Source organism: Mastigoproctus giganteus, chromosome 9, assembly GCF_048544385.1.
Source record: "Mastigoproctus giganteus isolate SK-2022 chromosome 9, ASM4854438v1, whole genome shotgun sequence".
NCBI lineage: Eukaryota > Metazoa > Arthropoda > Arachnida > Uropygi > Thelyphonidae > Mastigoproctus > Mastigoproctus giganteus.
The window spans coordinates 59,817,934-59,830,671 of NC_143583.1; the positions used below are offsets into that span (position 1 = coordinate 59,817,934).

General features: G+C 36.9%; 1 protein-coding gene across 1 annotated transcript in view; it reads left to right on the top strand.

Annotated features, from left to right (window-relative positions):
- The window catches only part of Pdk (pyruvate dehydrogenase kinase), a 218,202-nt gene extending 206,746 nt beyond the window's left edge, over positions 1-11,456 (top strand). The window contains exon 12 of the mRNA XM_090381828.1: positions 11,281-11,456. Coding sequence (XP_090237954.1) covers positions 11,281-11,378 — 98 coding nt within the window. The 3' untranslated portion in view covers positions 11,379-11,456. The remainder of the gene's footprint in view (positions 1-11,280) is intronic.
- Positions 11,457-12,738: the final 1,282 nt, after the last annotated feature.

Below are 12,738 nucleotides of genomic sequence, written 5' to 3' on the forward strand. Positions count from 1 at the left end.
TGAAACAAAAGAAATTGACTGAATTTTTTAGAAAAAAAAAATTTATTTATGTAATATTGTTTTCTTTTAAATTTTTTACTAGACCAATTTAATTCAAAATATTTAATTCAAATGTAAGTCAAAATATTAAAAACAGGTATGTATGTAGATATCTGTACTATGATTTTTTGATGACCCAGTAAAAAATAAATAATAATTAAAGTTTAATTAAATTTCATTAGGTTATGTATTATGTAATGAAATAAACAAGTTAGATGACCCAGTCTGTTATATGTATAATGTTTTTAATGTATGCATTCTATTATCCATCTGTTCGATTTTCCCTCATGTTCTTGATCTCGTTTGTTTGTTATTTGGTTTTTAGGAGCATTAGCAACTAAGGCCATATTGCTCAGGGAATATGCGGTGGTCATTCCCTTGACCTTTCCGCATCCTCCATATTTGGTGGTGACGGGCTCGATCCCCGGTCTAATCAAGAAGCGTGTGCTACGCACTGCTGCTCCTTCCCACCTGGCTACGGAGGCACCCCTTGATCTCATACCCTGATGGATAATTGAAGTTCTACTGTATTCTTTTGCTTTACTGAAAGGTTTTCTTTTGAATACTGTATTTGTCGGCTTATAAGACACTGCAGCATGGAAGATGCATCCTAATTTTGGAATGGTAAATTTAAAAAAAAAAAACTTGAGAAAAAAATTTATTGTTAATACAATGGAAATTTAAAATTCAGTGAAAATAAAACCAAAAAGCCAATAAAGAAAGGTATAGGATTATTACTCTTATTATTTTAGTATTATTTATTCAACTTCAGATTCATTACTGACTTGATCATCATTATTATCATCCTCTTCACTAGTATCACTGTCACTCTCATACAATAAATGATCTTCAGTGCCATTCATTGCATTACTTATACCACATTTTTTAAACGACTTGACCACAATTTCAGTGTTAACATCATACCATGAATTCAGCACCCATTTACACACTTGTGCTATTGATGGATGTTTCACCCTTCCTGCAGGTGCCATATTATGGTTCCCCTCTATCGTCCATTTATTCCATTGCTCCAGCATGTTATTCTTAAATGGCTTGTTGATGCTAACATCTAATGGCTGTAACTGGGAAGTTAAGCCACCTGGAATAAATGGATGCTTTCAGTCTTATGTACTCTAAACTGATCCCATACTAAGTGCATTTTTACACAGGTAGTCCACCAGAATGCTTGGACCAAACTTTTACAAACTAATCCTTGATACAGTCTTCATCCATCCATCCATCCATCCATCCATCCCTTCAGTTGTACAAGTACATGAATTCCATTTGGCAGTTTATCTTTCGGTAAAGTTTTCTTTTAAAAATGAACATTGGCAGAAGTTTGGTCCTATCAGTACAACAAATTAAAACTGCAGTGTAGTGTATTTTCATGTCCAGTGGTTTTAATAGTTATAGATTTTTGCCCCCTCAGATTTAAGGTTTTATTGGATGGCACATCAAAAGTCAACAGAATTTCATCCATATTCCTGATTTCGCTAAGTTTGTAGTTTCTTCGTTTTCTAGCATTAAGGACAAATTTATGAAAATCGAATTTTTTCTGTTCGTACTTAGCAGGCGTAATCTGGGCTATGCTAGTTCTTATGCATAAACTTAACCGGTTTCTTTTCATGAAGCAATAACACCAAGATTCAGTTCCTTTAAAGTCATGTATCCCAATATCAGCTGCTCATTTCAGTGCTTCTGCTGTTATCATTTTAGTACTCACTGCAATACCCATGTCTCTAAGTTCCATTTTATTTATTTATTTATTTCGTATGATGTGAGCAATACACGAAGGAACCAGTTTTTTCCTGCTTCCTTCGTGTATCGTGGCCATGAAATCCAACCCTAACCGGAGGTGCGGCACCATCGTGATATCCAAGCCCAAGGCGGGATTCGAACCCACGACCTTTGGGTTGCTGGGCAGGCACTTAACCCACCTGGCTAGCCCGGTCGGATCTAAGTTCCATTATCCAACTACACAAGTTATCTTCCAACTGTTGGAACAAACTTCCATCTGTCGTTGTGGAAGTTGACAGGCTAAATAAATTTAAGGAGGAACTGGACAAACATCTAGAGGGAATGGTTGTGTGAATTTTTTTTTTTTTTTTTGGCTGATGCTACATAAGTTCATATGCTTGCTTCCTTGCATCACATGCCATGATTACTATTAGTATTACTGTCTTCTGTTAGTGTGGATAAAATCAATTTCATTAGTTGTTAATCCATTTGTTCTATTTCATGTTCACTTTCTGTTCACCCTTTTCTTGGAAAAAGTGTTAATTACTGACATTCCTTGAGATTCTGCAAATTCCACAAGTCTTCACCAATTCCAAAATTTCTATAGTTTTCATTTCTGAACTGTTTTGTCTCTTTCCAACCTTAGGATTGAAGTCCTTCATAATAATGGTGTAGTGAGTTTTCTGTTCATCTAGAAGTCTCTAAATTTCTTCAACCTTTTCATCATCATGGCTCAATGTTGGCATAAATCATTATAACCTTTAGTTTGTACCTCTTAGAAATCCTGAGAAGCAGTTTTGACACCCTTGGTGATGTACTTGTGAATTCCAAAATGTTGTTTTTTATATCTTTATGGAACAGAAAGCTAACTCTATCTTCCAAATTTGGCAGTTTAGTTGAAATTTTATGAAGGTTATGCTTTGTATTATCAACTTCTTGTAATAAAACTTCCTGCTTCTTCCATTGACAAATCATCTTCTCAGTGGGCAGTAGTCCGAAATTTCGTTCTGCTGCTCTGTTCCTGTGTTCTTTGGCATATTGTACTATTTTTAGCTTAAATCCAATAGTATAATTTTGCTTCCTTGATGCGCCTGCCATTGATTAGGGCTTAAATGCATAACTAGAATTCACTTGTTACTCCAACAACAGCCTGGTAATTACTGAAAGATGTATTAATGTATAGTAGTTAACTTTTCAATCACATAAGTTGTCTAGTTAAGTTTCGAGACAACAGGATTCCCATAATGTTTTTATACAGATTGAGATATTGCTCCTCAGTATGTGGCTATATTTCCTGAATGCTATCCATCCAAAATGTATTCTTCTTTTGACTTCAATCCATTTATCAGTATTACAGCTAATGACTTGTCCCAGATAAATACATGAATCCACCTTTTCAATTACTGCTCCTTCAATGATTATATCCCTTTCTGCGGCATAGTTGTTCATCATTACCTTTGTTTTAGCCATCTTCATCTTTAGTCTGAAATCCTTACTAACTCTGCATAACTGCTGACGAGGCTAGTAGGAGCCAGACGTGTTCAAAGCTGCTAAGTGGATTTTTCTTATTTATTGATTTGAAATTATTGTTTTTCTAAAACTTTTGATTTAAATTTAGTAGTATAGCATTATTTTGTGATTTTCTGATTAATCTGGTGTATTTATTTTTTACTCGACCTTGTAATTGCCTAAAAGTATCGGTAAGGGTATCAAATCCACGTGTTACAAGTTGCAGCTCCGCTGAACGAGAAGTTTTGTAGCCATATTTAGCCGCTTTATTGACAATTATTACATCAAATTATTTTCTATAAGTAGCTTATAGACCTAGTCAGGATCGTTAGATTATTCTGAATTTAGACAGCGAGATTAGAAAGTTAATTAATACTTAAGTGTCCATAGATTTACCGTTCGTAACTTGCCGCCTTTGTCATACAATAGGTTATAATATTGTCAGTTGATCGGTAGAATCTATTAAACTTGTTGAACTTCATTGTCAATTAAATTGTACTTTTAATAAATACATATAACGACTTAGATTACAAACGTAACATAATTAATTAATACATAACTGATACGGAAGTTATATAAAGGGAACTCATAGATAATTAATATTTGACACTGAAAAATATATATACCATTATAACTGTGTTTGGATACAAGTTTAGGGTTATAATTTTGAACTGAAATTGAAATTGTATCGAAATTAATCGAAATCATGAATCAGACCAGAGCAGCAAAGCAAAAGGCTCAAGCTAATGGAAGTGCAGTGGCCCGGAGGAGAACTGAGGGTGGCAGTTGCCTTCTGAATCACAGCCTTTTAAAATACACTGCTTGCATGATGTTTGTGGAGCATTCGGGTATGGGACATGATATTGCCATGGAGGATGTCTTTGTGTGTGCGCGATGCAAGGAGTTGTAACAAAATCAGACAGCAACTCAGTGTTGTTATGGGCCTATATGAGAGCTTGAAGGACAGGATGGATGCCCTTGAAGGAACTAAATTGAGGAGCCCATCAAGCTCTCAGCTGCCCACATCAACGTCAGAGCTTGCATTTTGTCATCACGCTACACAGCGGCAACCCCCAAGGCAGAATGCACTGGTCCCAGAGGAAGTACTAGTTGTTAGTGACTCTATTGTCAGGGAAATGGGGAACATGCTTTGTAAAAAGGATAGGTGGAACAAGACCAGGGTATGTCTGCCATGAGCAAAGGTTGATGACGTTGTAGAGCAGATATCATCTTTTAAGGGCACAAAAGGTGATATAGTTGTACACGTTAGCACTAATGATATCAAGATATCAAGAGTAGGAGACCGGCAGAATTACTTAACAAGTACAGGTCACTGTTGAAAAAAAGCCGTGAATTAGGGTTGAATTTGAAAGTGTCTGCAATTCTACCCAGACACGATAGGAGGGAGTATATGATGAGAGTCTTGTCGATCAATTTGGCCCTGGAAAGATTGTGCAAGGCTCAAGGGGTAGAATTGTTTTCAGCCTAGTCTGTACTTGTTAAAAGGAGAGACTGCTTCTACAGGGATGGGATACACTTAAATAGAAAGGGTGCAAAAATATTTGCTGATGCTATCGAGGCAGTGTAGATTAACAGTAGCCACTGGCAGAGGTGAAAGGGATTCTTGCACTGCTTCTATTGGAATGAGCAGAAGCGTGAAAAACAAGATGCAGGATATTTCAGAGACTGCTGAGAATCATTGTGGTACAAGTAAACTCATGGGTTGGGTTAGGATAGCTAAGAATAGAAACAAATGCATGTATACTTGCGTGTGCACCAATGCCAGGAGTTTAGTAAATAAATTTGATGAATTTGAGTTATTGCTCAAAACATCAAAGGCAGATATTGTTGGGATATCTGAGACGTGGTGTCACACAGATATAAGGAATGCAGAACTGGAATTTGGGGAGTACAACATCTACAGAAAGGATAGACAGGTAGGAAGGGAGGAGGGGTTATGCTATTAGTTAAGAAACACATAAAATCCAAGGAAGTCAAGCCAGTCGACATTGCTGGACAGTGCAGTGTCGAGTCAGTTTGGTGTGACATTGGGAGATCAAAATTGAGAGTAGGAGTGTGCTATAGGCCTAATGACTCTGATGAGTATAATAAGAAACTGTACAGGGAAATAGAGTGGTCCAGTATATCAGAGTCTTATAATGGGGGATTTTAATTTCCCAGATATTGACTGGAATTTGGGGCCTGGTCACTCGCACACTAGCAAATCTTTTGCGGATTTATTGGATGATTGTTTTCAACATCAGCATGTTCGGGAGGCAAATAGAGGGAGTAATACTCTTGATTTGATTATCAGTAGTGAATCTTCATGCATTAGGAATCTGCAGATAAATGAACCACTAGGTGGCAGTGATCAGTGTGCTGAAGTGGGATTTACTCAACGAGGTAACTACCATTAGGGGTAAAGGGAAGGGTTATTGCTTCCGTAAAGGCGACTACGATGGACTGATACAGTATTTGAATTCTATACAGTGGGACCAACTGATGATGTTACCAACAGCAAATTCAAAATGGGAAGCATTCAAAGAACTTATCTTGGAAGCTACTAGGCTTTACATATCAACTAAGAAATATTGTTCAAGGTTTAGGCCAAAATGGATGTCAGATGAACTAATGAGGCATATGGCAGAGAAGAAAAATGAATGGGATACTTACAAATTAACACATGACACAGAAGCCTATGATAGATACAAGTTGATATGCAACCAAGTTACAAAGGAGGTTAGGCAGGCGAAGGTAGATTACGAGAAATCTTTGGCAAAGGATGCAAAGAAAAACAGCAAAGAGTTCTTTACTTATGTAAACTCTAGAAGGAAGGGGATGAATCAGATTGGTCCACTTGATATTGATGGGTCAACTGTTGATGATCCTGCTCAGGTAGCTAACAAACTAAATGAATATTTTGCATCGACATTCACACATGAGGAGTTATTCAGCAAGGGGAATGCCAGAGGTGTATTTAACTCTAGCAGTAAGCTACAGAATCTTGAAATAACTGGGAGTAAAGTGGAGGAGAAACTGTTGAAGATAAACACAAGAAAGGCACCCGGGGTGGATGGGATCTATCCAGTTATATTAAAGGAGACAGCAAAGGAAGTAAGCAAACCCTTAGCCATAATTATGAGAGCTTCCTTGGACTCAGGGGAGGTATCCATAGACTGGAAATGTGCAAATGTGACCCCAATTCACAAAGGAGGATCAAAGGCTGACACAAGTAATTATAGACCTGTGAGCTTAACTTCTGTTCCAGGAAAATTAATGGAGGCACTGGTTAAAGAAGCACTGCAGGATCATTTAGACAAGACTTCAGTTATAGCTCAGACACAGCATGGTTTTGTTAAGGGGAAGTCTTGCCTGACCAACTTGATTGGATACTATGATGCAGTCACAAAAGAACTGGATGCAGGGAATAACTTTGATATTATATACTTGGATCTTAGAAAGGCTTTTGATACTGTTGCACATGGAAGACTGCTACACAAATTGGAGCAGTGTGACATTGGAGGCAAATTGCTGCTATGGATAAAGGGGTGGTTGAGGGGGAGAAGACAGAGAGTGGTAATCAATGGACACTGCTCATCGTGGACTAATGTTATTAGTGGAGTCCCTCAGGGCTCAGTGTTGGGTCCATTATTGTTTTCTGTATTTATAAATGATATTGATGATGGTATATCAAGCTTAATGTCCAAGTTTGCAGATGATACAAAGGTTGGCAGGGTTGTCAAGGACACTACTGACACTATGCTGCTGCAACAGGATCTGGAAAGGTTGAGCAGATGGGCTGAGAGGTGGCAAATGAAGTTTAACATTGACAAATGTAAAGTACTACTCATGGGAAACAGCAACCCCAGAGCAACGTATCAACTCTGTGGTACTACACTGACAGTGGTAGAGAATGAAAGGGACTTGGGGGTGGTTGTGCAGGCAGATATGAAGTTCTCTGAGCAGTGCAGACGGGCTGCAAGAGTAGCTCATGGAGTATTGTCAATGATATACAGGAATTTTTCCAGCAGGGATAAGGAGGTGATTATTCCATTGTATAAGGCAATGGTCAGGCCACACCTAGAGTACTGTATACAGGTCTGGAGGCCTCATTTCAAGAAAGATGTAGAGCTGCTGGAACGAGTACAGAGAAGGGCAACAAGATTAGTGAATGGAACAAAGGGGTGCTCTTACAAAGAAAGGCTTAAGTTTTGCAAATTACAGTGTCTGGAGACTAGGCACCAGCGAGGTGATCTGATAGAGGTGTATAAAGCCTTGAATGGTTTAAGCATGCTCAATGCTGATGGGATTCTTCCTCTAGCTCAGAAAAATCACCTGAGAGGGCATAAATTCAAATTGAGGAAAGACAGATGTAGGATAGACATGCGGAAATTTGCCTTTACCCAGCGGGTGGTTGGTTGGTGGAACAGACTCCCTTCCCTTGTGGTGGAGGTTGATAGCCTAAATAAGTTTAAGGCTCAGCTGGACAGGTATTTTGAACGAACAGAGGGGTGAAGTGGAAGTGGGTTTCTTTTTTTTTTTTTTTTTTGGCTGATGCTGCATAAGCTTGCTTTCTTCCATCAAATGCCTCTGCTAATGCTAATATCAAAGTTATTGCCTGCATCCAGTTCCTTTGTGACTGCATCATAGTATCCAATCAAATTGGTCAGGCAAGACTTCCCCTTAACAAAACCATGCTGTGTCCGAGCTATAACTGAAGTCTTGTCTAAATGATTCTGCAGTGCTTCTTTAACTAGTGCATCCATGAATTTTCCTGGAACAGAAGTTAAACTCACAGGTCTATAATTACTTGTGCCAGCCTTTGATCCTCCTTTGTGAATTGGGGTCACATTTGCACATCTCCAATCTGTGGGTACCTCCCCTGAGTCCAAGAAAGCTCTCATAATTATGGCTAAGGGTTTGCTTACTTCCTCTGCTGCCTCCTTTAATATAACTGGATAGATCCCATCCACCCCGGGTGCCTTTCTTGTGTTTATCTTCAACAATTTCTCCTCCACTTTACTCTTAGTTATTACAAGATTCTCTAGCTTACTGCCAGAGTTGAATACACCTCTGGCATTCCCCTCGCTGAATAACTCCTCGTGTGAATGTCGCTGCAAAATATTCATTCAGTTTGTTAGCTACCTGAGCAGGATCATCAACAGTTGACCCATCAATATCAAGTGGACCAATCTGATTCATCCCTTTCCTTCTAGAGTTTACATAATTAAAGAACTCTTTGCTGTTTTTCTTTGCATCCCTTGCCAAAGATTTCTCGTAATCTGCCTTCGCCTGCCTAACCTCCTTTGTAACTTGGTTACAGATCAACTTGTATCTATCATAGGCTTCTGTTTCACGTGTTAATTTGTATGTATCCCATGCATTTTTCTTCTCTGCCATATGTCTCATTAGTTCATCTGACATCCACTTAGGCCTAAACCTTGAACAATATTTCTTAGTTGGTATGTAAAGCCTAGTAGCTTCCAAGATAAGTTCTTTGAATGCTTCCCATTTTGAATTTGCTGTTGGTAACATCATCAATTGGTCCCACTGTATAGAATTTAAATACTGTCTCAGTCCATCGTAGTCGCCTTTACGAAAGCAATAACCTTTCCCTTTACCCCTAATGGTAGTTACCTCTTTGAGTAAATCCCACTTCAGCACACTGTGATCACTGCCACCTAGTGGTTCATTTACCTGCAGATTCTTAATGCATGAAGAATCACTACTGATAATCAAATCAAGAGTATTGCTCCCTCTAGTTGCATGCTGAACATGCTGATGTAGAAAACAATCATCCAATAAATCCACAAAAGTCTTGCTAGTGTGTGAGCGACCAGCCCCCAAATTCCGTTCAATATCTGGGAAATTAAAATCCCCCATTATAAGACCTGATTTACTGGCCCACTCTATTTCCGTGTACAGTTTCTTATTATACTCATCAGAGTCTCATTGCTACGTAAGCTCATATGATTGCTTTCTTGCATCACATGCCACGATTACTATTACTGTCTTCTGTTAGTTTGGATAAAATCAATTTCATTAGTTGTTAATCCATTTGTTCTCTTTCATGTCCACTTTCTTTTCACCCTTTTCTTGGAAAAAGTGTTAATTACTGATATTCCTCGAGATGCTGCAAATTCCACAAGTCTTTCACCAATTCCAAAATTTCTATAGTTTTCATTTCTGAACTGTTTTGTCTCTTTCCAACCTTAGGATTGAAGTCCCTCATAATAATGGTGTAGTGAGTTTTTTGTTCATCTAGAAGTCTGAATTTCTTCATCCTTTTCATCATAATGACTCGATGTTGGTGCATAAATCATTATAACCTTTAGTTTGTACCTCTTAGAAATCCTGAGAAGCAGTTTTGACACCCTTGGTGATATACTTTTGAATTACAAAATGTTGTTTTTTGAATCTTTATGGAACAGAAAGCCAACTCCACCTTCACTCTTTTCACTGTTTCCATTGGAGTATAGCAGATTTCCACTTGAAAAACTTAAGTGATTCATTTCTTCTTGTTTCAGCCAAACCAGTGATATTCCAATTCACATTCTCTAATTTCTTAACCAACTCTAATATCCTATCTTCACCGATGAGTAATCTTGCATTGTAACAGGCCATGTTCAGTTCCCTTGCATGGCAGCCTGGTCGTACCCAGAGATTCTTAGCACTCTCTGCTTCCGCTCTGATCTTCTTGCTGCCTTAAGAGGAGGAGTGAAAGCCACTGGAGACTGAGGGCCATTTGTTTTGTCATGTACTGGAAGGTTTGGTCTTTTCCTCTTCACTCTGACCAGGCATCTTGAAGTGAACCACTCTACAAATTCGTTGCTACCAAAGTGACGTAACATGGGTTTACCATCGACAAGGTGTGCATGAGTGGATTTTAGGCAGGCAGGCCAACTAAACTTTTCTTAAATCTTCTAAAATAGAAAGATATTGGATCCATCAGTGTTTTAGACAGTGTCTATTAACAGACAGAATGCCTGTACTCTCTAAGTCCCATCCTTTTACTACTAAACTCCATCCGTTAACTACTATACGTTGACTCTTGGTTTTGTGCATGTGCTGTATTGCCACTTTCAGCTTCTAAGGTGCAGGGTGATTTTTTAAGGTATTTATAAGGAAAAAAAGTGTGTCTTATAAACTGACAAATATGGTAGTCACTTTCATGCAAAACAATACAAAAAGTTATAATTTTTATTACACACTGGCTTCATTTATACAGTGATCTTTTGCAACTTATTGGACAAGGGTTTACATTAGGGACTATTGCTCCTATTTTATACCCTCCATCAAGATATGGGAATATTATGAAACAGTGAAACCTTGCTGTTTTTTGGGGATTTGACTCTCAGAAATGTCTGTGAACTGCAGTACATTCAAAAGGTGAGATGAATGGTCCCAGTGAACCATTGGGACCATTCCCAATGGTTAGGTTCATAGCTTGCAAGATATATTTTGTGAAGGATATATTTTAGTTGATATATTTTACACTTACTGAGTAGCCATTGATTCTTCCAGATGATAACTTCTTCAAAAATGAAGAAGTTATCAGATTATGGAGTTTATGAAATAAATGAACATAATATATTTGAATACTCCATTAGCTGTGAAAGTCAGACACTGTATTTATAAATTTGGACCATTGTCTAAAGTGATATCCTGCATATAATAATGAAAAGTTAAATATGTAAAGAAATTCAAAACCTTTTCATCAGGTACATACAGGGTGTAACTCCTTAAACAAATCAATACTACCCATCCTTTTGGTAAAACCACAGGATGGGTAGCATTTATTTTTAAACATTGTAAATATTTTAAACCATTTGTAAAAAATATTTTGAATATTTTAATAAAATGTTTTATATTTTAAAAATTTGAAAACTTTTATCTGAAAAAAAAAAATACAATTTGTTGGGATGTTAATTGCAGCTTAGCTTTATTTTCACCCCTATTATAAAATATTAATATTCTAAAAATATAAAATTTCAGTGAACTTCATATATAGATTGTTGCAGTGGGGTGGTACTGGAATTAAGATACTGTCAGCTGCAAAAATAGTTCATCACAAGCTTCTTTTAGCCAGGTAGTGGACATGGCAGCTTTTATTGGAAACCGATTGTATGTATATTATAAATAAAAGTAGTAATAAATAATTTTAAAAATTGTATCATCTGTTTTAATTTTTTTAATTGCACAATAGAATAAATGCTTTCATTTCAAGCATGTTTAGGATTATCTCTTTGGTTCAGTTAAACAACAAAAACTCTGAGAGTTGTTAAGAGTAAACATAGGTGTACATATATGTGCTTATACACTACTGCTAAGCGTAGTAAATAAATTTGATGAATCTGAAGAACGTTAAGTCATCTAATGTACTTTGCAGAGATTTTGGAAATGTGATGTCACTCATAAACAGGAATAGTGGAATTTGAATACAGTGAGTACAATGTAGAGAAATGACAGACAAGATAGAAGGAGAGAAGTTATACTCTCTCCTTCTGTTATAAAAACAGAATCTAAGGTAGTGCACCCAGTTGATGTGGATGGCCTGTATAATGTTGAGTCAGTTTAGTGTGACAGTTTAATATGACATAAGCAAAAATAACAATAGGCATTTGTTAAAGGCCATATGATTACAGTGTATAAGTATAATGAATTACTAAACAGACAAACAGAATAAGCCAGTAAATCAGAGACTTCCCAGATAGTAAGTGGAACTCGTGGTTGCTAATGCACTTCAAAACATTTCTAGATTTTCTGAATGAGTGCTTTCTACACCATTATATTAGAGAAGCAACAAGAGAAAGCAATATTCTTGATCTGATTATCAACAATGATTCATCGTGCATTAGGAATCATTAGGTAAAGGAACCTTTGGGTGGCAGTGTATTGAGGTGGGAATTATTCGAAGAAATAATTACATCATGCATAAAGGAATGGGATTTTGTTTTTGAAATGGTGATTTCAGTGATGGACCAATGATGTTAAAAAATGTAAAAGCCCAATGGGAAGTATTCAGAGAGGCCACTTTTTTTTTTTTTTACTGACTAAGAGACATTGTTCAAGATTTAGACCTAAGTGGATGTTAGATGAATTGATGATTGATGACACTAGTGACAGAGAAGAATAATGCATGGAATGTTTATAAAAAATTATCAGAGGACACAGAAACCTACAGAAATTATAAACTAGTCTGCAGTCAAGTCACTAAAAGTTCTAGGTACAGGGCCAGATTTATGCATAGGTTAGACAAGATACAGCTTAGGGCCTCACATTACAAGGGAACTCCATGTCAATATAGAAAAAAATTATAATAAAAAATTAATAATTTATAAATAATGAACATAACTATTCAAAAATATGAAAATTATTGTTGTTATTATAGAGACGTTTTGCCTTTCTGCTTTTACTTTTCGTAAAAAACAATTTATCACAATTTACTTTTGG